Here is a 25,990-nt window from a genome sequence, read left to right as displayed (position 1 = left end):
GGCGCAATGCAATTGAAGTTCGAGTTAATGCCATAAAGACTTAACATAATGTAATGGAAAGTTGACATAACGCAATAGTACTGAGTGTAAATGTCATAAAGAGTTGACATAATGTAATGGAAGGTTGACTCAATGCAATAGTACTGTAAGTAAATGTCACAAAGTGTTGACATAATGTAATGGAAAGTTGACACAATGCAATTGTAGTGTTCTGCTATAAGGCAGTGACGGCGTTCCATGCACGAAAATATGTGATTTTACAGTATTTGACATCTACATTATAAATGGTGGTGTAATGAAATCTAAAATAAACTGTTGGTGTAATGAGGCACCGTAAGTGGTTACAGAAAATAGCTCCAAAATAAACACATGTAGAGTAGATCGAACCCGACCGAAATTTTTTTTTTCTGTGCGAAGTCTCACTGTTGACAGTTGTGATGTAGGAAATTGTTCTGACACTTGACATTTATTCTGGATTTCAGCTGTATGCTACATAGCAATCTGTTTTATGTGACCACAATTTGTCGGTCTACCGGACCAACGGAATGCTAGACGGTCACCCATAAAATTACGCTAAAAGTAAACCTCTTAAGTGTTAAGTTTAGAGTTTCCTTGATACATGTAGTTGAAGCAAACACTTCTCGACTTTGTACTTTCAAAGTTCGGGGTGATTGATAGTTTATTTTTTAACAAATTAAACAAAATGACAGGATAAGTCCATCACGTTGTACAAATACATTTTATAAATGCGATGTATTTTACAATCAAGTTTCATTTGCACTAATATGCTAAATGATAAATGTTTAGTTAACTTACAATCAACCATAAACTTGATGTTTTAAGATTAATTTAGAGATCATATGTAAATTTGATAAATGTAGAGATAAATTAGAAAACTTTACCTTTTTGTGATTTACCTACAATCTATCAGGTGATTGCTAGCATGGCAGACGTAACAATTGACGATTTTTACACCGATTTTGATGATAGTCTAAATGACAGCAATGAAGAAAAGGATACGCCGGACGATTCTGTTCAAGATGAGGAAAACTTCCTTTTTGTGGTCGCTGTGGATTTCGGAACAACATATTCCGGTTACGCATTTAGTTCCAGAGAACAGTTTAGCCGTGACCCGTTGGATATCCAAAGTAACCAGCAGTTGGTTCCAGGTGGTTCAAATCTTTTGTCTCTAAAAACCTCTACATCTCTTCTTATCAAGACAGATGGCAGTTTTGTTGCTTTTGGTTTCCATGCAGAAGATAAATTCTATGCAGAGTCGGCAGAAAATCAAAGCGAAAACCTAATGCTGTTCAGAAGATTCAAAATGAAACTACACAATAAAAAGGTATGTGTATATGTTTAGTATTTATGTAGATTTTTTTTATATGAAATATGTCTCAATATTTATAAGTAACTATGTTATATATGTAATAATCTAGAAGATGCAGTTCTTGAACAAAGAAGATGGGCGTATAAGGCGGGCAGAATGCCTATAGCGCGTCAGATAAGAGGTAAAAAAAAATTAATCTCAATTATATCCAAATTTTATTTCATATTTCATCTAATATAAAAGTATACTTAATGTAAAATCTCTTTAATTTACAAAAATCTCACAAAAACTGAAAACACGATCATTTTTTCATACTTTACAACAACTTAACAAAAATTTTTAATGTGAGTGGGTCCTCGCTCCATTTTTTTGAAAGATAATCCTAAAAGTTTGCGATAAAATACATATTTTTGGGTTAAAAAAAATGGAGGGAAGACCCACTATACCTTAAAAATACACTTTTATGACAAAACGTTCGCATCTTTCCGCGAAATACTTAAAGTCCATTTAGTCAAGGGTCATATCACAAACATGATTTAAATGCCACAACAATACATGAACCATGTAGCATAGTGGTTAGTGCGTTAGTCTCAAAGCAGTCTGATACATCGGTATTTTATTGCTGGGGTTCGAATCCAACAAATACCATGGAATATTTTAATGAATGAATTTTTTTAAAGAGATTTATTTTTTCTCAGAAAATGTTTTATTTTCTCATAATTTCATAAATTTCAATGATGAGATGTAAATTTTGTGATTTCTTAATATCTGACGCTACAGGCATTCTGCCCGCCTTATCCGCCCATCTTCTTTAATGTTTAGAAAAAAAGGAAAGTACATTTTTAGCTAAAACATTCAAATATAAATATAGTTTATCCTTTTTTGTTCCCATTACCATACGATAAAACAGTAATATTTAAGATAATAATGTATTCATTACAATGGATTACTTATATGTTTTAATATTTAACACGATTTCATCATTCTCAATATAAAATTTATTTTTTTATTCTTTATTTTAAGTTTTACATCCTTTTGCAAAAATTGATTCCTGTTCTCTTCATAATATTTTTCCATGCTTACATTGTAGTAATTTAATTAAACTTACTGTGTTGGCTGCCATCTTTTGCTCGGTCTATCACTATTCATGTGGAAATGATCAACAACCAAAAAAAAGGGGGGTACCGGTATGTTCAGACATATCTGTAAAAATATTTTATAAGTAATATTAAACAAAGGATTTTTAAAAATGTCGTAAAAAAACAGTACACAGACTTTAGGGAGTTGTAGGGTTGACCCCAAAAAATTTTTTTGCATATATCTCGAAAAAATTTTCTAAAAAATCTTAAATTTTGAGTACAATGTTACCCACTTTATTTTTTTTTCACAAAAATTTAATTTTCATTGAGTATATTGAAAAAAAGGGAAATGGTCATTGAATCACCTTTATTCGTTAATTGGATTTGATTTTCAAAATCGATACAAGCCTAGTAGTTTTATAATTTTGACTCTTCAAAAATTGCCTCTAGGGTCCCTGTGATTTTACACTGTTGTTTTTTCATAGCCCAGAGCAGCAGCGATAGCATGTGGCTATAATATTAATAGCCACCGTCTATAATAAGGGGATCAAGAAGGACCGAAAAAACTTCCCCGATATCTCAAAAAGTATTGAGAATTTGTAATACATCAAACTTGCTTAATATGACAAGCTTGTGAGATCACCAAAAAGCGCGGGAAGTCGTCACTTCCTGCCAAACAGGAAGTAGTCAAAATTGCTTATTTTCACAGAAATTGTCACTAAATTTAATTAAATATATACATCTCACAGAGGACGAACGACCATGATTCCTGTCAAGTATAACTTTTATCAACTTCCGGTTACTCATATGATTTACTTGTACTTCATCCAAGACTTCTTACCCAATTTTCTGGTGATTGGAGTCATTTTTGGTCAAACCGGTAGTAGTCTTTATTTGCTTTTTTAACGAAAATCAGCATAGATTTAAATTATAAAAATACAAAAGACATATCAACATCATCTTTGGTCTGGAGGTCGTCATTTAAATGAATGGTTTATTTATCTTTCACCTATCTAACAAGTACTAAAAATCAGACGGAAGACATTATTACATCAACTTCCGGTTGATTACAAGGAAGATAAAATTAACACATCAATAAGTCAGAGTTATCTTTCTTAGATCATAAAATATAATAAACTATAATAATCATACAGTAACACTACAATCCTCCCCTTTTCATTTAAACAAACAGGAATAGGTTCCACTTTTCAGGTTGTGATACTAGCTGACATTCATAACAAGCTTTGTTCCACTGTTCCATGTCTTGGCCCATTTTAGGCCACCAAAACTTGGATCGCTGCTTCATGATAACAATTCCAGGATGTCCCTCATGACCTAGTGCCAGTACTTGGTCGCGTAATGACTTGGGTATGACAATCCTTGTCCCTCGTAGTATCAGAAGTCCAACAGTACACAATTCTGATTTTACTGTCAAATAGTCTTTGTTCTGTAACTGATACCATTTCCCTGTTACCAAGCATTCTCTCAAGTTCTTGAGATCCTCATCGTCCAATGATGCTCTCTCAAGCTCAGATACAGTCATTGCGATTGGAACAGCTTCTTCAATCACAAAGCGTAAATATTCCTCTGTATCACTTGTCAGATTTGGTGTATCTGTTGACAACATCCTTGACAATGAAAAAGCTAGGTTTACCCGGAATATGATGAACTGTATAACTGTAGTTCTGCATCCTTAACAACCATCTTTCTACTCCTGCACATGGTTTCGATTTCGGTGAGAAAATAAATTCAAGTGGCTTATGGTCTTTTAACAGCTCAAAAGTATTCCCCATCACGTACATGTGAAACCGCTCACATGCCCACACTAAGGAGATAATCTTAGGTTTCCCATGTTGTTCCTGGACTAAAACAGCGTCTAAGCCGACTGGATTTGCATCTGCAATAACTTGTGTTTTGGCATTCACATCAAAGTAGGCTAAAGTTGACACATTAGCTAAACAGTTTTTTCAGTTTGTCAAGTGCTTCGTTTTGTTCTCGTCCCCATGCAAATGACTGGTCTTTACGCAAAAGTCTAAGAGTTCTGCTATAGTGGACAGGTTTGGTATGAATCTGCCTGCGAAATGACTAGCCCCAAGAAACTGCGCACCTGAACTTTGCTGTCTGAAATTCCGATACCGTGTTCAGAAAGTACGTATTCCATGAAATCGATCTTCTCCATATTGAATTGACACTTCCCGATGTTCAAAGTCATTCCAGAGTCTTCTAAACGTTTCAACACTAACTCTAGGTTGCGTCGATGCTCTTGTTCTGGTGATCCATGGACCACACCATCATCATATATTGTGTTCACACCAGGTAAGTCTCCTAATGTCTGTTGGATGATTTTGTCATTTCCGGAGCACAGCTCACTCCAAACAATAAACGTTTGTATCGATAAAGTCCTCTTGGTGTCTTAAAGGTAGTTATTTCTCTAGAGTCTGGGGTAAGCTCTAACTGATGATAGGCCCACTTAATATCTAGTTTACTGTAAACTTTGCTCTGATTCAAGTCCTGCAAGATTTCGTCGACTGCATCGTTAGCTCTACGCATGTCGACACATATGCGAATATCTGAATTCTTCATTGGTACAGCCACAATAGGTGATACCCATTGATTTGGCCCTTTGATTCTCTCGATAACATCCATCTTCTCAAGTTCATCCAGTTTCTGGACTAGCTTACTGCGTAAATGGTACGGTACTCTACGTACAGACTGACTGACAGGAAGTACGGACTCATCAATTGAAATTTTAAGTTGGAAGTTTTTCAGTTTTCCAAGTCCCTTGAACACTTTTGGAAATTTCCCTAGTATCTCTGTTTTAATATCCGTGCTATTCACAGTGTGCACTGGAGCAACAGTACTTGTTTCTTGAATCTGTAGCACTCCCAGCTGGATAGAAGTATCATATATAGCCTAGAAGAGCTTGTCCACTTCTACAACAAAGAACTCAGCTGAAACACACCGGTCTCGCGTTCACACATCAGCAACAAAACTTCCTGCCACGGTCAGTGGTTTGTTACTACCATAAGGATACAGTTCTTTTTCGATGTTTTCGACTGTCTGTGTCATTTCACTTTTTTTTCCTTGAGTTGTTCCCATAAGTGTCTGTCAATAACGTTCACTGAGGCTCCTGAGTCAATGATCACTTTTGTATCAATACCACCAAGACTAACACTAACGTCATTCTTTGATCGATCCCTGTTCTGAATAGTAAACACATAAGTTCTCTCGGACTCCTCACCTTGTTCTAGTTCTGAAGTTTCAATATTTCGGACTGCTGACCTCTTACTTTTGTGCCACTTTGTCTTTGACTTGGTCTTGCAGCATACTTCATAATGTCCTTCCATTTGACATTTCCGACACTTCTGTCCTCGTGCTGGACTTTTGGGAACCGTGCGAATGTGACTATATTTACCACATGCAAAACACTTTTTGTCTTGTTTATCCTGTTGTTTAGAGTTATGTTTATGTTTGTATCTACTCACTTTGTTAACTGTTTCTTCTTTATCTTTGTGTTCCATGGTCACAGCTCTTGTCAGCTGCTTATAAACTCTGTGCTATTACATCCATAGGGACATCCTTTCCCTATGGATGTAATGAAAATGTCGATAGTGTTGGAAATCTTTCGATTACAAGTCCGCAGTGTAATAATGTAAATGTGATGGGACTTTTTAGCAGTACTCGGAGACGTAAGCGTAGTCGTGGACATCGTTCGTACAATAAACCTGCAATACACGACGTCTCTTTTGATTCATTACTACCTTTTGTAAATCAACAGTTAGGTCTACATCATATTCGAACAAAACTTTACTCTGTCCCTTTGAAACTTTTAAATAGTCTTCTTGAAAAGGCCAAGGAACATCCAATTTTAGATTCCTCGTCACCTAAATATAGGCTCAGATCTGTGATTGTGGATATTGGATATCATAGGCTTTTTAAACCCGCACGTTTCACGGAAGAAAATGCAGCTAAAACAATCCGTCTTTTCCTTAAACTTCAATATGCCAATAAATGAATTGACGCGGTTAATATAAGTAATATTCTTAATCACAAAAGGATCCAGTCTTGTATTCCACCATATTTCAAGTTAAAGATTACACCATGTATTTCCTACAAATATACATCGTCCATTGCTTCCAAACTTTTCAATTACAAAAACACTTTACATGGCCTGGATATCGACTATCTGAAAAATAATCCCCCTTCGTGTTCATGTTTTTCTTCGCCCTATAACTATAGTCCTACTGGACACGTTATTACAGGTGACGTAAATATAGTTCGTAATGAGGACCTTAGATCACTTATTTTACAAAGTCCTAAATATAGGGAACCCCGATCCTTCATCTGGCGTCGGAATTTCATAAATATTATGGATTCTGTTGAAAATTACGCCAGACGATGGGCCAGATATGAAAAAGAAGACATTGACACCTTGTCAGAATGGATTAAATGTATCAGATCCATGTTAAAGTCACGTATCAAAAGATTGAGGGGCAAAATGAAAACCATCTATCCTTCTGTGTTCAATAAACCAGAAGTGAAAAAAGAATTAGATAGATTACACGATCAGTACGTACTGGTTCCTGCCGACAAAGTAGGTAACAACATTGTCTTCGTTTGTAAGGCTCATTATATAAATTGCATTCTAGAAGAACTTGGATTTAATTCTACAAGTGGTAATCCTACTTATACTCATACTTCTCTTTCTAAGGAAGAAATTCTTCAAAATCACCTGTCAGTTTTGAATACTTTTAATATTCCACAGAGCCAAAATGAATTTAACTACCTTATATATATTGGATTCCGAAACTTCATAAGAATCCTTACAAACAAAGATACATTGCAGGTTCCAGTAAATGTTCAACCAAGCCTCTTTCGTTACTTCTCACTAAAATATTGACAGTAGTGAAGGAAAATCTTCAAGAGTACTGTGCAACTATATATTCAAGATGTGGTGTAAATCAGACGTGGATACTTAAAAATTCTAAAGAACTTTTGGACAATTTGAAATCACAAGACTTTACAAAAATCAGCAGCTTAAAAACTTACGACTTTTCAACTTTATACACAACGATTTCCCACGACAAATTAAAATCCAGGCTTTTTGATATCATTGACAGCTGCTTCTTCAACAAAATATGGAACTCGTAAATTTACTTACCTCATTTGAAAAATTATTTTGTTAAATCAGATTATTCTGATTGCACACATAAGTACTCTGAAGTTGACATCAAGAAGATGCTTGAGTTTCTGATTGACAAAATCTCTGTGGTTTTTGGAGACCAGGTATTCCAACAATCTATTGGAATTCCCATGGGTACAAATTGCGCTCCGTTATTACCAGACTTATTTTTATATTCATATGAAGCAGAATTTATGCAAAATCTTATGTTTGAAAAGAAGAAAACACTTGCTGTGGCCTTTAACTCGACATTTAGATATATCGACGACGTATTGTCAATTAATAATGATAATTTCCATTCCTACGTTGATACGATATATCCTGACGAGCTTGAGATAAAAGATACCACAGAGTCCGACACTTCTGCTTCATACTTGGATATTTTACTTGAAAAAGACACTAATGGTAATCTAACAACCAAGCTATATGATAAACGTGATGACTTTAACTTTTCTATCTCAACTTCCCTTACTTATGCAGCAATATACCTTCATCACCTGCATACGGAGTATATATACTGAAAGGAAAAAGAAACGCACAAGAACATGATGTGGGAAATTTTTTTGAATATGTGACCGAAAATTATGAAAATTGGTCAGATGTTTATTTTGTTTACCTTGCACCAAAATCACTTGTCAAAACTACTCAACCATGAAATGTATGGCATCACGTAGGGGAAATGAAAAAAAGTCAAAAACATGTGCATGTTAATGATGATAGTTTTGTAATAAAATTTTGTAGTACCATACTATGCATTAGACTTATAGACATCGTTTTTGCATATTTGCAGTCAGTATAAATTTCTTGCAATCGTGGTATGGCTGACGGAATCTACTGTGGGTTTAGTAATTGAATTCAATATTGCATAAGTGAATAAAAAGGCAAAAACATGCTGATGTACAGATTGTTTTCAACTTTTCAACCAAATAAAAGTGGTTTTTGGTTGTCTGAGAGTAAACTTAAAATGTTTCCAACCAACCATGACGGTGACGTTGACGCTTACCAACGTCACAACAAGATAGGGCTTTTCATCACGCCACCTCGGTTATTGTCAAGGCATTATCACCGAAACTGATATTTATACAGCAGACAAACATACTCACTTTTTTCACCCTAAACTGACAGAAACTCTCTGCTCTAATTTGGGCCGCGAGCTTGGCCAGTTTACGTCGATTTTACTCTCAAACGCGCACGTACGCGTCGTTTGCGTAATATTTTTTAGCATGTTTACACTGGAAAAATGTAGCTAATATTTGTCGATACTTTTTTACAAACATAAACAAGTACCAAACCTGCTGGGTTCTATATATTCTATCCTAAATCGAAAATTCGCGGGATTCGATTGAGCGGGGGGATTTGTTGACTTTGGAATAATACACCCAATTTCACCCATTAAGACTACCGTCGGAAGGGTTGACTAATAATGCTATGAAAAAAAATAAATGCTCTTGTGAACTCAATGCACAGGAAAATCAAGTTTGTTACTGATGCGAAAGGGAGATTATGAGAATTTTTAGTTTTGTTTTTGGGGGGTGTCGACATATTGATATCAATATCTCAAGAACTATCACTCAAAATCGCACAAATCTTGGTAACTTGTTGATTAAAGATGAATTAAAATGTATAATAAAAATGCTGAAAAACATATTTGAAATAATTGTTTTAATTTAACTCAAAAGTTTAATATGCGTTTCTTAATCCTTTCAGTATATATCTCAGTTGATTCGATACGCAAAAGCGTGCTCTACGTATGAACAATTTCTTAAACGAGGTAAATTATTGACAAGCAAGTTGATGAAACAAGAATATCAACAATCTCGTTTAAAGTCATCATTTCGTAAATTCTATGGTCGATAGAATGACCTTGTCAGCATATACAATTTATCATTGAGTCAAATGCTGACTGACATTTTTCATACCAATTGTTAGTCCATTATTTATACACTGAATTGACGACGGATTTTTTCCGTTATTTCCTGATCATGACAACGAGCACACGGCGGGTGTGACCGGTCGGCAGGGGATGCTCACTCCTCCATGGCACCTGATCCCACCTCTGATGTTTCGGAGGTCCGTGTTTGCTCTGCTCTTATTTTGTATATTGTTTAATGGACGTTGAGATTGAATACTGTTCGTTATCTCCATATCCTTCCTTCTCTCAGTTGTTTCAGTGTCACATCATTTTTCTCAAACAATTTCCTTCTCAGTCTTTGAGAATAACACTTCTCTATCACTTGATCACGTATACTTTCATCAATATCCGTAAAGTTACAATAAACAGCTTTCTGTCTCAGTCTAGTGATAAATTGTTCAACAGTTTCTGTTGCCGTTTATGCCATAGCACGAAATTGTGATCTTTCAAACGTGTGATTTACTTGAGGAGTAAAGTTTTTATTCAATGTCGCTAACGCCACGCCCTTACATGTTTTTCGCCATCACCCGGTTCGGGAACTTCTAGAGTTTAGAAAACGTCCATCCCTGCCTCATGTAACATCAAAGCTTTCTTTTGCGCTGGGTCATCTATTCTCTTTCGCTTGCAAATAGCTCAAATGCCTTTGCCCACCGTGTCCAACGAATTCCTACCGAATTTACATCTCCATGTGGGTCAAACTTATCAATCCTACTCACATCTGTCAAAATAGGTTTCGCATCTGCCATTGCTCGACTCCTGGTTTATCCTCGTCGCCAGATATAGTGTCTCACATAGAGTAACTATCGGATTTAACCATGAGAAATGAACACACGTGTGTAACATTAATCAGCCATACTTTCATTATATCACTCGTTGATTTGGGTACAGTCCACTAATTGTTTTCCCATAGGCGACAATGTTAACGTTTCTTCTCATAGCGATGTCCCTACTTTTCGTTCAGAAGTAAGTGACCCCTCAAATCAAAGCACATCAACTTGTCTTTCCTTGGTTGAAATCTCGAGTTGGCATGTCAGATTCGTCTTCTGGCAAAATGCGTCTGTCTGCGGGAACCCCTAAAAATGAAAGTGAAAGTAGGGGAATTTCAGAGTTCTCACTGGCGTTATAATACACAAAATAATTCGGCTGATCTTCTTGATAAATTACATTTGCCAAGCTTTTTTGGTAGATACTCCTTTTCAACAAGTGTGAGGCTCAGTTCAGTACATCTGCCCAATTTTTTTTATGCAAGTCTGCAAATTAAGGAACTTGTATTTTTTTTTTGCACTACTTTCTTCTCCTACCGATTCTATAAAATAATTAGTGGGATGTACCCATTTGCAGCGTGCTTGGCTCTAGTTTGTAGACAAGAATTATCCAGACTGATAAATATCGGTATTTCTGTAAGTTACCAGTGACCATGAATTTTTTAAAAATTATATGCTGTCCTTTTAAAGAGTTTTCTTTTTTTTTAACAAGGTCATAAATGACCAAATGATGCTGGAGGATGTGACAGGCAAGAAATACCCAGCAAAAGAGATATTTACCCTCTCGATTAAAGCATTGACAGTCCATTTTAAGAAAAACTTTACGCAGAAAATGGGCATTAAATTGTCGAAAAAAGATTTGAGATGGGTATTAACTGTTCCTGCAATATGGGGAGATGCTGCAAAGAAGTTCATGCGCCAATGTGCCATTGGAGTAAGATAAGATTCTAACATTCATTGCATAATATGTTAATTGTTTTTTTATGATATTGATTATTGGGTTTTTTTAATAGGCAGGAATTCCAACGAAAATGTTGAAAATTGCTCTTGAACCAGAGGCAGCATCAATATATTGTCAATTTCTTCCCATCGAAAAAAATCCAGAGGGTTTTGGCATGACAAAAGAAGGCACAAGATACATGGTAGTTGATATCGGAGGTACGTTTCTTAAAAAGCGGAATGCAGAATTGAAGAAATGAATGAAAATATATTTTTAAGAAAAAATATCCCGATATTGTCATCATTCACGAGTTCATTCGTTGAAATCGTCATCTCAGGGCCAAGCTTATGGACATTTGGTCACAGCAAAGCTTTTAAGTTTGGGGTTTTTCTTGGAGGTTTGATATCCCATTGAAATTTAAAGATTTAACAGAGTCTGATACATGTTTCAAACATGGAAATGTAACTAGAAAGACTTTAATTGTAACCTAACAACAAAATTAAATGATAAACGTGATTATATCATTTTTTCAATAATCAACTTCCCTTATATCTGTACATGTAGTAATACATCTTTGTCAACTTGGAGTTTATGTTTTTTACTTCGATCGACGTACACGTACGCAGCACCATGCGCTCCATAAGAATAATTTGTAAATGAAACAAGCTGTGAACAAACAAGTTAATTAAGCAAGATAATTTCTTGAATTACTGAATGGCTGTTAACAGACCTGTATTGGGCACAGATTGTTTGAGATTGTAAAGACACTGGTAGCCTTCGTCGCAAACTACGGCCAAAATGTACGATCCTCTACCATTCTAGGACAGGGCTAAATGCGGACTCCGGACCGTGGCTTGAGATGATGACTGGTAGCAAAAGCAGTCTATAAATTAATACGCAGCACAGTTAAGGTTACAGTAAGGAGACGGGGCCAAAGGACAAGATAGGGAAAGACCAGTATTTGGGCCCCGAATTTGGGTGTTTTCAGAATGATCCAACAGTTTATCCAAGAAAACCTGTTTTCACCCCTGCCACAAAATGAGTGTTGGTTTTAAGCTTTAGAATATACAGGGGTGACAAAGAGGTCAGGAAATAGGTCATTTTTCGAAATTTCTCATTTTTATGCAAATTTTCATTAATTTTACAGCACATTTTCTTTCGGAAAACAGAGAGCACACTCTAGCCTATCTACTAAATTTAAATATTTCATACACTGATATCAGATGCAGTATATGTGTATAAATCTCAGATAGGCAAGCCTGTGCTCTATGTTTTCCGAAGAGAAATGTATCCCAAATATGATGAAATTCCACCAGAATTGAGAAAATTCGGGAAAATGTCCAATTTCTGCACCCTCTTGTGGCTTCCATGTAAGATATGAATAAAAATTAGTGCTTGTCTTGAAGTTAGCATCATTTTAACTTCTTAAGAGTCAGTCCGCGAGAAAACCATGCAGAACTGTCCAAATCGAAGGTTGTCATATCTTAATGAAATTTGGTGGGTAGTTTGACTTTATAATATGTTATTCAAAAATGGCCAAAAAAATTCCCATCATTCAACATGGCAGCCGTAGGCAGCGCCAACTCCTTTTTGCACATTTAAGTATAAGTGCACTTAAAAAATTCAAGAAAAATGGTAAAATTCACATTTAATTTATTTTACTCAAAATTAAACTTGCATTTCCATTAAGGTATTTTTAAGTAACATAAGACTATGTTCTTTCAAAATTGACATTTATCATAATCAAATATGCAATATATCAAAGGGCAGACAACTCTTGAAAATTGGCATGATGCCAATTTTCAAGAATTGCCAAAAGCATTACAAATTTAATGCCCCAAATCTTCCAAGACCAATCTTTGAAATTAATTTTTTTGATTTTATTGTACAAATATAACTCTAAACATTATCTTTGCAAAGTATTGAGCTTGGGATGTAATAAATAATTGAGATATGGGGATTTACATATTGCCAATTTTTGAAAAAATTGCTCAAACTCAAATGGGTTACAAAGTCAAATATAGTACTTAAAATTATAAACAATTTATGTTAGATATTGAAACATGTAACAATTTTCTTTGAAATAATAATTAAGATTGAAAAATATTAAAATTAAAAATTAAATTAAACTAAATTGTCAGAAATTACCCCTAATATGAGGATTAGCATTTTGCCAATTGTTTAGAAATGAAAAAAAGCTTACTTGCAATTTTTAAACAATCATATGAATATTCATGTTCCTTACATTTTGTATTCAGTAAGTTAGTATCTTTTTGATTAATAAAAGGGAAATTACAAGTATTTAAATTCAAACGGACTCCCAGTATCATTCATATAAATTTTGAGACTTGAACATATAAAATTTGAGCCATCACTAAGTTGTTTGCTTTCTGCCAATTTTAAATTGGTACAATCTTTTAAAAATACTAACAGGAGATGTTATACAAAATACTCCATAAAGGAGTTCAAGAAAATGAAAGATGCTGGAGTTTACTCTTATTCCACTTCCCGAATCAAACAATTGTCTTCTTTTTTCGCTTGGCAAATATTCTTTTCAGGTAAGTTTAATTTTACCCCACCCCCCTTCAAAATCGTTTCTACGTCACTGCTATGACTGCGATTTTCGTGAATAAGAGATTTTATGAACACGAATAAATCAACTTGAATTAAATAATGGGGGATTGAATTTATAAAATATATATTGTTTATAAATTTGTGTATTTGAAGTGATTTAATCTAAAATAAAAAATATAATACGTTTTCCGTTCCTCGTTTTAGCAACACCCCTCGAGAACCCTTATAATTTTTCATTATTTTATCCATTTCAATATTAGTATGTAAATTGTAGGGAGGTGGATGGGGTGAAACGATTGGGTACTAGATACACTCGTATATTTAATATCCTGACCTTGATCGACTGACACGCCCCCTCCCCCAACTGTTTTCAGTGGATACATATAAGTGATATAACATTTAAAAAAAACAATTTATCTCTTTCTGCAATGGTATTAATAATACCTTGATGGTTATTCAGAAAAAAGTATCAAATATTAATTTACATAGCCTTATACAATTTCATTAATAATGTTTTGAAAATAATTTCGACAAAATTTGATAAGCCCCCCCCCCCCCTCCCCCCAATTTGAATGAATATGAATCCAGTCTTTTATCATGTTTATCATGTTTATAGCCGGTTTTAAATTTTTACCACTTTGTACTGCAAACTGGCAAAGTTTTGGCTGCAGTAACGACTCATATAATCTTGGGGGGGGGGTAGTGCCCTCCCCTGAATAATTTTGCCAATATTTAACGTGGAGGGTCCTATATCGGTGGGGTACCTAAATCGGTGGCATCTCCTTTTGAGCTGATGATTTTTAATAAGAGATCAGTGCCGTATATTCCTTTCTGCTAATGTGTAGGCTTGTGTGAAGCCACATATTGAACCTGAGCTGCAAAGCTTTGGTAGACAAGGGGCTTCCTCTCGATAGGTATTGGGGGGGGGGGTCAAAGGGACCACTTTTGCAAACTCAGACATCTGCAATTTTAATTTGACCAGTGAAAATAATATTGTACATATATTACAGTTTATATCGTGATGTGAAGACCACTTAACAAAACTGAGAACTTATCCTTTTATTTGATATCCGCTTAGAAAATATGGAAACTTCCTTACTAAATAATCAACAGTTTATATCGTGATGTGAAGACCACTTAACAAAACTGAGAACTTATCCTTTTACTTGATACCCGCTTAGAAAATATGGAAACTTCCTTACTAAATAATCAAAATTCGATCAAAATGTTGACTAACAAATATAATGCAAGTTATCAATTTCGTTTCCTGCAGATATTATGGGATCCTGTTGCTTTTGATTAAATTTTCTGATACAGACTTGATATTAATAACACTTGAACTTTGGCTTAAAAAAATGTCAAGCTAAGGAATACTTTTGTCCTTAAATATAAAGCAAAACTGTAAACATAATCGGTTAGGCATAAAAGTGCGGATTGCAAAGAATACTTTTTTTTCATTTCCAACAAAATAAATTAATAGGTACGATTTATTATCAACTCCCCGCCCCTTTATTCAACCAAAGTTTTACTCTTGAGGAAATGATGTGTAGGCTACAGCCTTTTTGCCTATATGGAATATACGCCACTGGAGATCTGACTTTATCAATATATGAATGTTATGTAACACAGTAGTTTAAAGTACATGTATGTACTGTAAAATTAACAATATTCCTAGGAATGACGGTGTTTGGTTAACTCAAAAACACACTAAATTTATGAAACGTAAACAATTTACATGTAGATTGAAATTACCAATTATTTTTTCATTTGTTGAGAGTATGCAATCGAATACCTGACAGGTTTGTATTCTACTATTCTTTATCATATTTTCTCAACTGATGACAAAACAAGTTGCTGAGACACTAAGAAAACTACGTTCGTTTATATTGAAAATATATGATTTTAGTTAGTCAGTCCTCCATGATTTTTCCCCTCGCTTATTTCATTATTACATGTTTCATATGTGTTTTTCTTTTTTCGTTTCCTTTTCATATTCTAATTATGTATATCATATATTTGTACCTCTGACCTAAATTTATAATAAATATATGTTGTAAATATTCTTCATTGTCCTCATGTACCTGAAATGGTTTGAGTGAATAAAATGATCTTGAACTTGAACGGGGGCCAGGTGCCTTAAACAAAATATCAAATGTATATTTTGATTAAAATATTCTGTTATTATTTGATTAAATTTCCTATTCAAATGTACTTGTTAGGAAAAATTTTGTAACTGTTAATTACCATGAAATACATGTAGATTCCCCGAGGACAGAACCCTATAGAAAGCATAGCTACTACATGTATATGACCCAAATAAAAAAAAAACATCTGATGGCCTTTCAATTTTTTTTTTACTTTCTATGGAATTCTTGGTAGTTGATAATGTAGAATTGTAGGTTGTCCCCCCTCCCCCACGCTGAAATTGCTTCCTATGGGCCTGTTTTGTTTATTCAAGCTAAGTTGTTGTTTCTTTCTTACATTCAAATATCTTAAAATAAGTTTTCCCTCTTTCATAGTGCAATAATGCTCCACAAAAACTCCCTAGGTAAAGAAAAAATAATCATACATGACTTTCTTCTTTCCATATTGACATACCTGTCACTTTTTACCCAATAATACTAAAGAGTTCCAGCAAGGGGAGATAACAATTTAACTTCAGCAAATGGTAACAAGGGGCTAAAATAAGCAAAAGAAAGTTATATGAAGTATCCAAATCAGTTATTCCTCTTTTAAAAAATATATTAGATTAAGAATCTTCTATTTTTCATTTAAATATCATAGAAATAATCCAAAAATATGGTAAAAGACTGTTATTTAAAATATGTGAAATTGTAGCCAAATATGGTATTTCAAAGTTAATTTAAAACATGTAGATATTATTTCCCAAGCTCAATATTTTAATACAAAGTAGACCTTAGATCATTCTTAAAGTAACAATTAATTTAATTTAATTTCAACCTTGGTCTTGAGAGAAACGAGCATCTAAAAATGGCTAAAAAATCATACTCATTTATTTAGGATCTATAAATAGATGTGTAAAAAATAAAATATTCATTTGAATTCAGTTTTTCCTCATTAATTGTGTTAATTGGACCATGACTTTGAAAATAAAACAAAATTTGAAAATAAACTGATTACAAAAGGTAACTTTTTGACTTGATCAATTTGTATACATTTTCCATTGAATTTTGTGTGATTTTCGACAAATATGCAAATGAGCTGTTACTAAAAATAGGTGCAGGGTTCAACATTTTTTTGTGAATATTCTGACTTCTACCTTTATGTAGAAAATTTTAAGCCACTAAAAAACTCCCAAGTTGCAACCTTCCATTTGGACGATTTTTTGAATTTTGCATGGTTTTCTCGCGGAATGGCTCTTAAGGTAGGATTCTTCTCACATTTCTGATTTTTAAAAATTAATGAAAATTTCACAGAATCAAGAAGACAATATCAGTAAGTGATAGTATCAGTGAAATTAAATTCGACCGTTTTATATTAGAGGCAAGGTCAGGTGAAGGTCATTATCTTTTTCCTTGACATTAAGAATAAAAAAATACTGTTGCCAATCATGTGATACCTACTTCTATTTCAAAAGTTTAAAGATTGTTCTTTTTGCATGAAAACATATTACTATATCAGGTCTATAGCATGATATTACCAAATTTACATAAATAATTTAACTTAAGAGCCATTCCGCGAGAAAACCATGCAAAATTCAAAAAATCGTCCAAATGGAAGGTTGCAACTTGGGAGTTTTTAGTGGCTTAAAATTTTCTACATAAAGGTAGAAGTCAGAATATTCACAAAAAAATGTTGAACCCTGCACCTATTTTTAGTAACAGCTCATTTGCATATTTGTCGAAAATCACACAAAATTCAATGGAAAATGTATACAAATTGATCAAGTCAAAAAGTTACCTTTTGTAATCAGTTTATTTTCAAATTTTGTTTTATTTTCAAAGTCATGGTCCAATTAACACAATTAATGAGGAAAAACTGAATTCAAATGAATATTTTATTTTTTACACATCTATTTATAGATCCTAAATAAATGAGTATGATTTTTTAGCCATTTTTAGATGCTCGTTTCTCTCAAGACCAAGGTTGAAATTAAATTAAATTAATTGTTACTTTAAGAATGATCTAAGGTCTACTTTGTATTAAAATATTGAGCTTGGGAAATAATATCTACATGTTTTAAATTAACTTTGAAATACCATATTTGGCTACAATTTCACATATTTTAAATAACAGTCTTTTACCATATTTTTGGATTATTTCTATGATATTTAAATGAAAAATAGAAGATTCTTAATCTAATATATTTTTTAAAAGAGGAATAACTGATTTGGATACTTCATATAACTTTCTTTTGCTTATTTTAGCCCCTTGTTACCATTTGCTGAAGTTAAATTGTTATCTCCCCTTGCTGGAACTCTTTAGTATTATTGGGTAAAAAGTGACAGGTATGTCAATATGGAAAGAAGAAAGTCATGTATGATTATTTTTTCTTTACCTAGGGAGTTTTTGTGAAGCATTATTGCACTATGAAAGAGGGAAAACTTATTTTAAGATATTTGAATGTAAGAAAGAAACAACAACTTAGCTTGAATAAACAAAACAGGCCCATAGGAAGCAATTTCAGTGTGGGGGAGGGGGGACAACCTACAATTCTACATTATCAACTACCAAGAATTCCATAGAAAGTAAAAAAAAAATTGAAAGGCCATCAGATGTTTTTTTTTTATTTGGGTCATATACATGTAGTAGCTATGCTTTCTATAGGGTTCTGTCCTCGGGGAATCTACATGTATTTCATGGTAATTAACAGTTACAAAATTTTTCCTAACAAGTACATTTGAATAGGAAATTTAATCAAATAATAACAGAATATTTTAATCAAAATATACATTTGATATTTTGTTTAAGGCACCTGGCCCCCGTTCAAGTTCAAGATCATTTTATTCACTCAAACCATTTCAGGTACATGAGGACAATGAAGAATATTTACAACATATATTTATTATAAATTTAGGTCAGAGGTACAAATATATGATATACATAATTAGAATATGAAAAGGAAACGAAAAAAGAAAAACACATATGAAACATGTAATAATGAAATAAGCGAGGGGAAAAATCATGGAGGACTGACTAACTAAAATCATATATTTTCAATATAAACGAACGTAGTTTTCTTAGTGTCTCAGCAACTTGTTTTGTCATCAGTTGAGAAAATATGATAAAGAATAGTAGAATACAAACCTGTCAGGTATTCGATTGCATACTCTCAACAAATGAAAAAATAATTGGTAATTTCAATCTACATGTAAATTGTTTACGTTTCATAAATTTAGTGTGTTTTTGAGTTAACCAAACACCGTCATTCCTAGGAATATTGTTAATTTTACAGTACATACATGTACTTTAAACTACTGTGTTACATAACATTCATATATTGATAAAGTCAGATCTCCAGTGGCGTATATTCCATATAGGCAAAAAGGCTGTAGCCTACACATCATTTCCTCAAGAGTAAAACTTTGGTTGAATAAAGGGGCGGGGAGTTGATAATAAATCGTACCTATTAATTTATTTTGTTGGAAATGAAAAAAAAGTATTCTTTGCAATCCGCACTTTTATGCCTAACCGATTATGTTTACAGTTTTGCTTTATATTTAAGGACAAAAGTATTCCTTAGCTTGACATTTTTTTAAGCCAAAGTTCAAGTGTTATTAATATCAAGTCTGTATCAGAAAATTTAATCAAAAGCAACAGGATCCCATAATATCTGCAGGAAACGAAATTGATAACTTGCATTATATTTGTTAGTCAACATTTTGATCAAATTTTGATTATTTAGTAAGGAAGTTTCCATATTTTCTAAGCGGGTATCAAGTAAAAGGATAAGTTCTCAGTTTTGTTAAGTGGTCTTCACATCACGATATAAATTGTTGATTATTTAGTAAGGAAGTTTCCATATTTTCTAAGCGGATATCAAATAAAAGGATAAGTTCTCAGTTTTGTTAAGTGGTCTTCACATCACGATATAAACTGTAATATATGTACAATATTATTTTCACTGGTCAAATTAAAATTGCAGATGTCTGAGTTTGCAAAAGTGGTCCCTTTGACCCCCCCCCCCAATACCTATCGAGAGGAAGCCCCTTGTCTACCAAAGCTTTGCAGCTCAGGTTCAATATGTGGCTTCACACAAGCCTACACATTAGCAGAAAGGAATATACGGCACTGATCTCTTATTAAAAATCATCAGCTCAAAAGGAGATGCCACCGATTTAGGTACCCCACCGATATAGGACCCTCCACGTTAAATATTGGCAAAATTATTCAGGGGAGGGCACTACCCCCCCCCCCCAAGATTATATGAGTCGTTACTGCAGCCAAAACTTTGCCAGTTTGCAGTACAAAGTGGTAAAAATTTAAAACCGGCTATAAACAGATAAACATGATAAAAGACTGGATTCATATACATTCAAATTGGGGGGGGGGGGGGACTTATCAAATTTTGTCGAAATTATTTTCAAAACATTATTAATAAAATTGTATAAGGCTTTGTAAATTAATATTTGATACTTTTTTCTGAATAACCATAAAGGTATTATTAATACCATTGCAGAAAGAGATAAATTGTTTGTTTTTTTAAATGTTATATCACTTATATGTATCCACTGAAAACAGTTGGGGGAGGGGGCGTGTCAATCGATCAAGGTCAGGATATTAAATATACGAGTGTATCTAGTACCCAATCGTTTCACCCCATCCACCTCCCTACAATTTACATACTAATATTGAAATGGATAAAATAATGAAAAATTATAAGGGTTCTGGAGGGGTGTTGCTAAAACGAGGAACGGAAAACGGAACGGAAAACGTATTATATTTTTTATTTTAGATTAAATCACTTCAAATACACAAATTTATAAACAATATATATTTTATAAATTCAATCCCCCATTATTTAATTCAAGTTGATTTATTCGTGTTCATAAAATCTCTTATTCACGAAAATCGCAGTCATAGCAGTGACGTAGAAACGATTTTGAAGGGGGTGGGGTAAAATTAAACTTACCTGAAAAGAATATTTGCCAAGCGAAAAAAGAAGACAATTGTTTGATTCGGGAAGTGGAATAAGAGTAAACTCCAGCATCTTTCATTTTCTTGAACTCCTTTATGGAGTATTTTGTATAACATCTCCTGTTAGTATTTTTAAAAGATTGTACCAATTTAAAATTGGCAGAAAGCAAACAACTTAGTGAAGGCTCAAATTTTATATGTTCAAGTCTCAAAATTTATATGAATGATACTGGGAGTCCGTTTGAATTTAAATACTTGTAATTTCCCTTTTATTAATCAAAAAGATACTAACTTACTGAATACAAAATGTAAGGAACATGAATATTCATATGATTGTTTAAAAATTGCAAGTAAGCTTTTTTTCATTTCTAAACAATTGGCAAAATGCTAATCCTCATATAAGGGGTAATTTCTGACAATTTAGTTTAATTTAATTTTTAATTTTAATATTTTTCAATCTTAATTATTATTTCAAAGAAAATTGTTACATGTTTCAATATCTAACATAAATTGTTTATAATTTTAAGTACTATATTTGACTTTGTAACCCATTTGAGTTTGAGCAATTTTTTCAAAAATTGGCAATATGTAAATCCCCATATCTCAATTATTTATTACATCCCAAGCTCAATATTTTGCAAAGATAATGTTTAGAGTTATATTTGTACAATAAAATCAAAAAAATTAATTTCAAAGATTGGTCTTGGAAGATTTGGGGCATTAAATTTGTAATGCTTTTGGCAATTCTTGAAAATTGGCATCATGCCAATTTTCAAGAGTTGTCTGCCCTTTGATATATTGCATATTTGATTATGATAAATGTCAATTTTGAAAGAACATAGTCTTATGTTACTTAAAAATACCTTAATGGAAATGCAAGTTTAATTTTGAGTAAAATAAATTAAATGTGAATTTTACCATTTTTCTTGAATTTTTTAAGTGCACTTATACTTAAATGTGCAAAAAGGAGTTGGCGCTGCCTACGGCTGCCATGTTGAATGATGGGAATTTTTTTGGCCATTTTTGAATAACATATTATAAAGTCAAACTACCCACCAAATTTCATTAAGATATGACAACCTTCGATTTGGACAGTTCTGCATGGTTTTCTCGCGGACTGACTCTTAACTGGATATTGGCTAATCCGAATTTTCTCTGTTTTTCTTAATTTTTAAGGATATATTAGTTATTTTCATATGCTTCCTGTATTTAACTTTTTCTTATTTTCACATATGATAAATTAGTCTTATAAATGTACAAAATGATACAAAAACAAAAAGTTTTGATCGTTTACTAAGAGAGAAAAAATACTTTTTATGGATTTTTGGCTCAAATCTGCACTTTGATAGGAAGCGTTTAAAAGCTAACAAATTTCTAGTTTGTTTGGAAAATCATATTTATTTGATATATTTTGAAAGTTTAGTCCCTCATTATTAATTTATCTTACATTTGAAAATTTCTCCAAGTCTTCGATTGTGTACAAATTATAAATAAATTCATTGTTCTATTATAATTTTGAGAGGCAGAAAAGAAGACATTTTCATACGCCACCATTCCGCCAAAAATATAGTCCCTGCTAGTTTTCAAACGCAGTTTACCATTTCTACTTAAAGTTGTTCAATTGTGATGAGGAAAGAAAAATATGGTCTTTTAAATTCCTCACACCTCAATATATAAGACATATAAGCAAATATACTTTGAATGTTTCATCTAGTCAGAAACCAGAGAAGAATCCTACCTTAACTTCAAACTATCACAATTTTACCAGTGTTCTGATTTTTATATCAAATAAGGGGCCAGATTCGGCTGTTACCCTATCTTGTCCTTTGTAAGGGAAAAGGGAAATGTTTTTTTATGACGTCACTCAAAATATAAGGTCTTCAAAATACCACAAAATGAAATTATATGCTATTTCAAAGAGCTGGATAGCTGTATACTACATAAAAACTTAATATTACGTGCAGTTTTGTCATTTGTTGAATCCCACACAACAGTATATAAACGATGCATCGATCGCAATGCACTTGTCAATGTGACGTCATCTCGCAAAAATGACGCAGTTTGCAAGTGCGGATCCAGAAATTTTTCAAAGGGGTGTTGAAGTATTTTTCAAAAGGGGGGGGGGGGGGGGGGGGTTGAAGGCGAAAACAGTTAAAACGTACGTTGTATACATACATATAGTTAAATAACTCAATGGAATATCGATACAGGGTGGAGTATAGTTTTTGAAAGTGGGACTTTGATCAATCTGGGAAAAAGTACTTGTATACATTACCAGAAAGTTTTTGAAAAAGAAAGGAAAATAAATCTCCGAACCTGAAAAGGGGTGCGATTTTATTTTGTTTTTTTCAACCGAATTTCTTAATATATTACAACATTAGCCTTTCACCTTACATTTTCTATAGTAGAAACACAACAAAAAATTGGAACTTTCTTATTTCTCTTTCTTTTTGGCAAATCCAAAGGGGGGGGGGGAGGTTGCAATCCCCGTAACCCCCCCCCCCCTGGATCCGCCACTGATTTGTACACAGTGAGAGGCTGATCAAGTAACAGTAACATTTTGTACAGTGAAAAATGTCTTTTTTTCTCAAATAAAATTTATTTGCAGTTAAATAAAAGGCCGTTAAGTTGGATGCGATGTCTATTTTAGCATTTTATATTTATTAACTGTCCATACTGTAAATGTATTATATTAAGTGTGTACAATATTTGGCGGAAATTGATTTTTGAACAAGTTAGCATAGATTTGATATATCACATTATTTACTGTTCTTTTTAATGTATATATGTTTAAGACATTTCTCGTTGTACTTGTATTAGCAGAAGTTTATTTCCATCAAAAATGCTAAAAAGAATACACCGCCAAATGCAATAGGTTTACAGTATATTCTCCAGACAAGTGGTACTGTCGTGTGTTTGTATGCAGATTCATTGAAAGGTAGTGGAAGGGCCCTAATAAATCGATTTATTGCAAGGGCATACCCTCAAAGTGCTGCGAACCTCATGAAATACTGCAAATAAATTTATTATAGCTATATTTAAAGTAGTTGACCAGCAAAATATTCAACCTGCTGTCCAACAAATTAAAGTTTAGCAATTAAAAAAGGGAATCTGTATTGGTTCGCAGCACTTTCCACAAACTACATATAGTGTTGAAAAGGATTATAAATTAAACTAAGATTTTTAACTTGGTTATACCCTTGCAATATTAGAAGTTATAGATGACCTCTAAACTGCATATATTATAGTATAATTGCTAAAAATCCTGTGACGTCGACATCACGTGACAAGTCTAAATAAAAATTCTAAATGTTTCCAGTGAAGTCCTAAAAAGAATCGCGCATCCTAATAAAGTATGTATTTTTCATCTTAAAAAATCGCCGATATTTCCATTTGTAACCTTAACTGTACTGCGTAGTAGTAGATCAAATTCTGACATACGTTTTTTTCCTGTTAATTTTTAGGCCTTTATGTACTTAGTGAATTATTAACGGATGTTCAGTTTGCCTGATTACAACAAAGACAAGATCACCGATGTTTGAGATCAGCATATATAATGCAGAAAAACAATTGATTGGAAGTTCTTTAGTTGGAGATGAACAAAGTTTTTACATCTTACATGAATTTATTATTATGAGTGATTATTATCATGTAATAAATATGATAAAACTGTCCTAGAAAGTATCCATCCATAGATGGCGTTTGTATTGTACCTTTTAAAGCGGATTACTAAGTAAAAAGATTGTTTTTACAGGAGGAACTGTTGATATAACTGTGCACGAAAAAGTGGAAAATAGAAGATTGCGAGAAATTCACAAAGCTACCGGGGGAGCTTGCGGTGGGACGGCAGTTGACAAGGAATTTGAAAAACATCTCACGGACATACTCGGAGAAAAAGTCATGGAAAAACTTAGAAAAGAGAAACCAGAGTACTATCTCGATATTTTTCGCGATTTTGAGGTAGTAAAGAGGTCATTAGCCTCGGAGAGAACATACCCAATTCGAATGTCAATACCAGCTGTTACCCTAAACGAGTTGTGCGAAAAAAACGTAGGAAAAACCTTGGAAGAAGTATTTGAAAGATCGGTGGGATCAAAAGTTGAGAGAGACAAGATAAATATAAATGTAGAAACCATGAAAAGCTTCTTTGACCCGTCTATTCACGAAATAATTGAACATATGCAAAAAGTTGTTGATAATCCGAAGACAAAAGGAATATCAATCATTTTGCTTGTAGGGGGTTCAGCGGAATCCATTTATATACAAACAGAAATTAAGAAGTCTTTTAATTCTGTTCGATTTGTTATGCCTCCAGAGGCAGGATTGTCAGTGGTTAAAGGGGCTGTGATTTTTGGACATGATCCATCACTAATAAAATCAAGAATTCTTCGGTTTACATATGGAATGAGTATTTGCCCAGAGTTCGATCCTGAGATTCACCCAGAGGCGAAGAAAATCACAGTTGGTGGCGTAGATAGATGCCGTGATTGTTTCGATGTTATAATTTCTGCGGGAACAGAGGTAGAGATAGGGCATAGAACATGCCGTGTATGTACACCAACCTCCCCCTTTCAACTCTTAGCGGCGGTAAAAATATTCTGCACTTCTGAAAAAGAAGTAAAATATACAGATGACGAAGGGTGCTTCTTACTTGGAGAATTGCCAGTTCCACTTCCTATGAATCTGCTCATGGGATTATTTGGTCAAAATGAGCAACCTTTCATCGTATGTTGCATCTTTGGAGACACCGAATTACAAGTTATAGCTATTGATGTTTTCAGCAGTACTCCTATTAGTTGCACACTTGAAATGAGAGAGGAAGAGGACGAGGGGGACAATGAAAACCAAGAATGACTAAATGATAATAACAGATCGTTGTGTAAGCAGAACTTCTGTTCTTCTTTGTAAATCTTTCATTTTTAACCTGTACATGTATAGATAAATATATTTATATCTTCTAATGCTAGGCTCACCACACTCATAACTTTAGATAAGTTATGCCATTTATTTAAATGACGGTATAATTTAAGTTCACACGCAACATAGTTTGAACTTTATTGGATTCTTCCCTGGAGTTGAAGAGTTCCAATAAATGAAGGACCTGTGTGCAA

At 33.4% G+C, this 25,990-nt stretch overlaps 1 protein-coding gene across 1 annotated transcript; it reads left to right on the top strand.

The window, feature by feature from the left end:
- Positions 1-943: 943 nt before the first annotated feature.
- On the top strand, positions 944-25,733 carry LOC134244171 (heat shock 70 kDa protein 12A-like). The gene is made up of 4 exons (XM_062726437.1): positions 944-1,345; positions 10,980-11,201; positions 11,281-11,425; positions 24,634-25,733. The coding sequence occupies exons 1-4, from the start codon at positions 944-946 to the stop codon at positions 25,731-25,733; spliced, it is 1,869 nt and encodes a 622-aa protein (XP_062582421.1).
- Positions 25,734-25,990: the final 257 nt, after the last annotated feature.

This window comes from Saccostrea cucullata, unplaced genomic scaffold (genome assembly GCF_032062105.1).
Source record: "Saccostrea cucullata isolate Sc308-1 unplaced genomic scaffold, CSIRO_AGI_Scuc_v1 ctg512, whole genome shotgun sequence".
Lineage (NCBI taxonomy): Eukaryota > Metazoa > Mollusca > Bivalvia > Ostreida > Ostreidae > Saccostrea > Saccostrea cuccullata.
The sequence above is the reverse complement of the archived record's forward strand: the minus strand, read 5'-3'. Positions and strand labels throughout refer to the sequence as shown.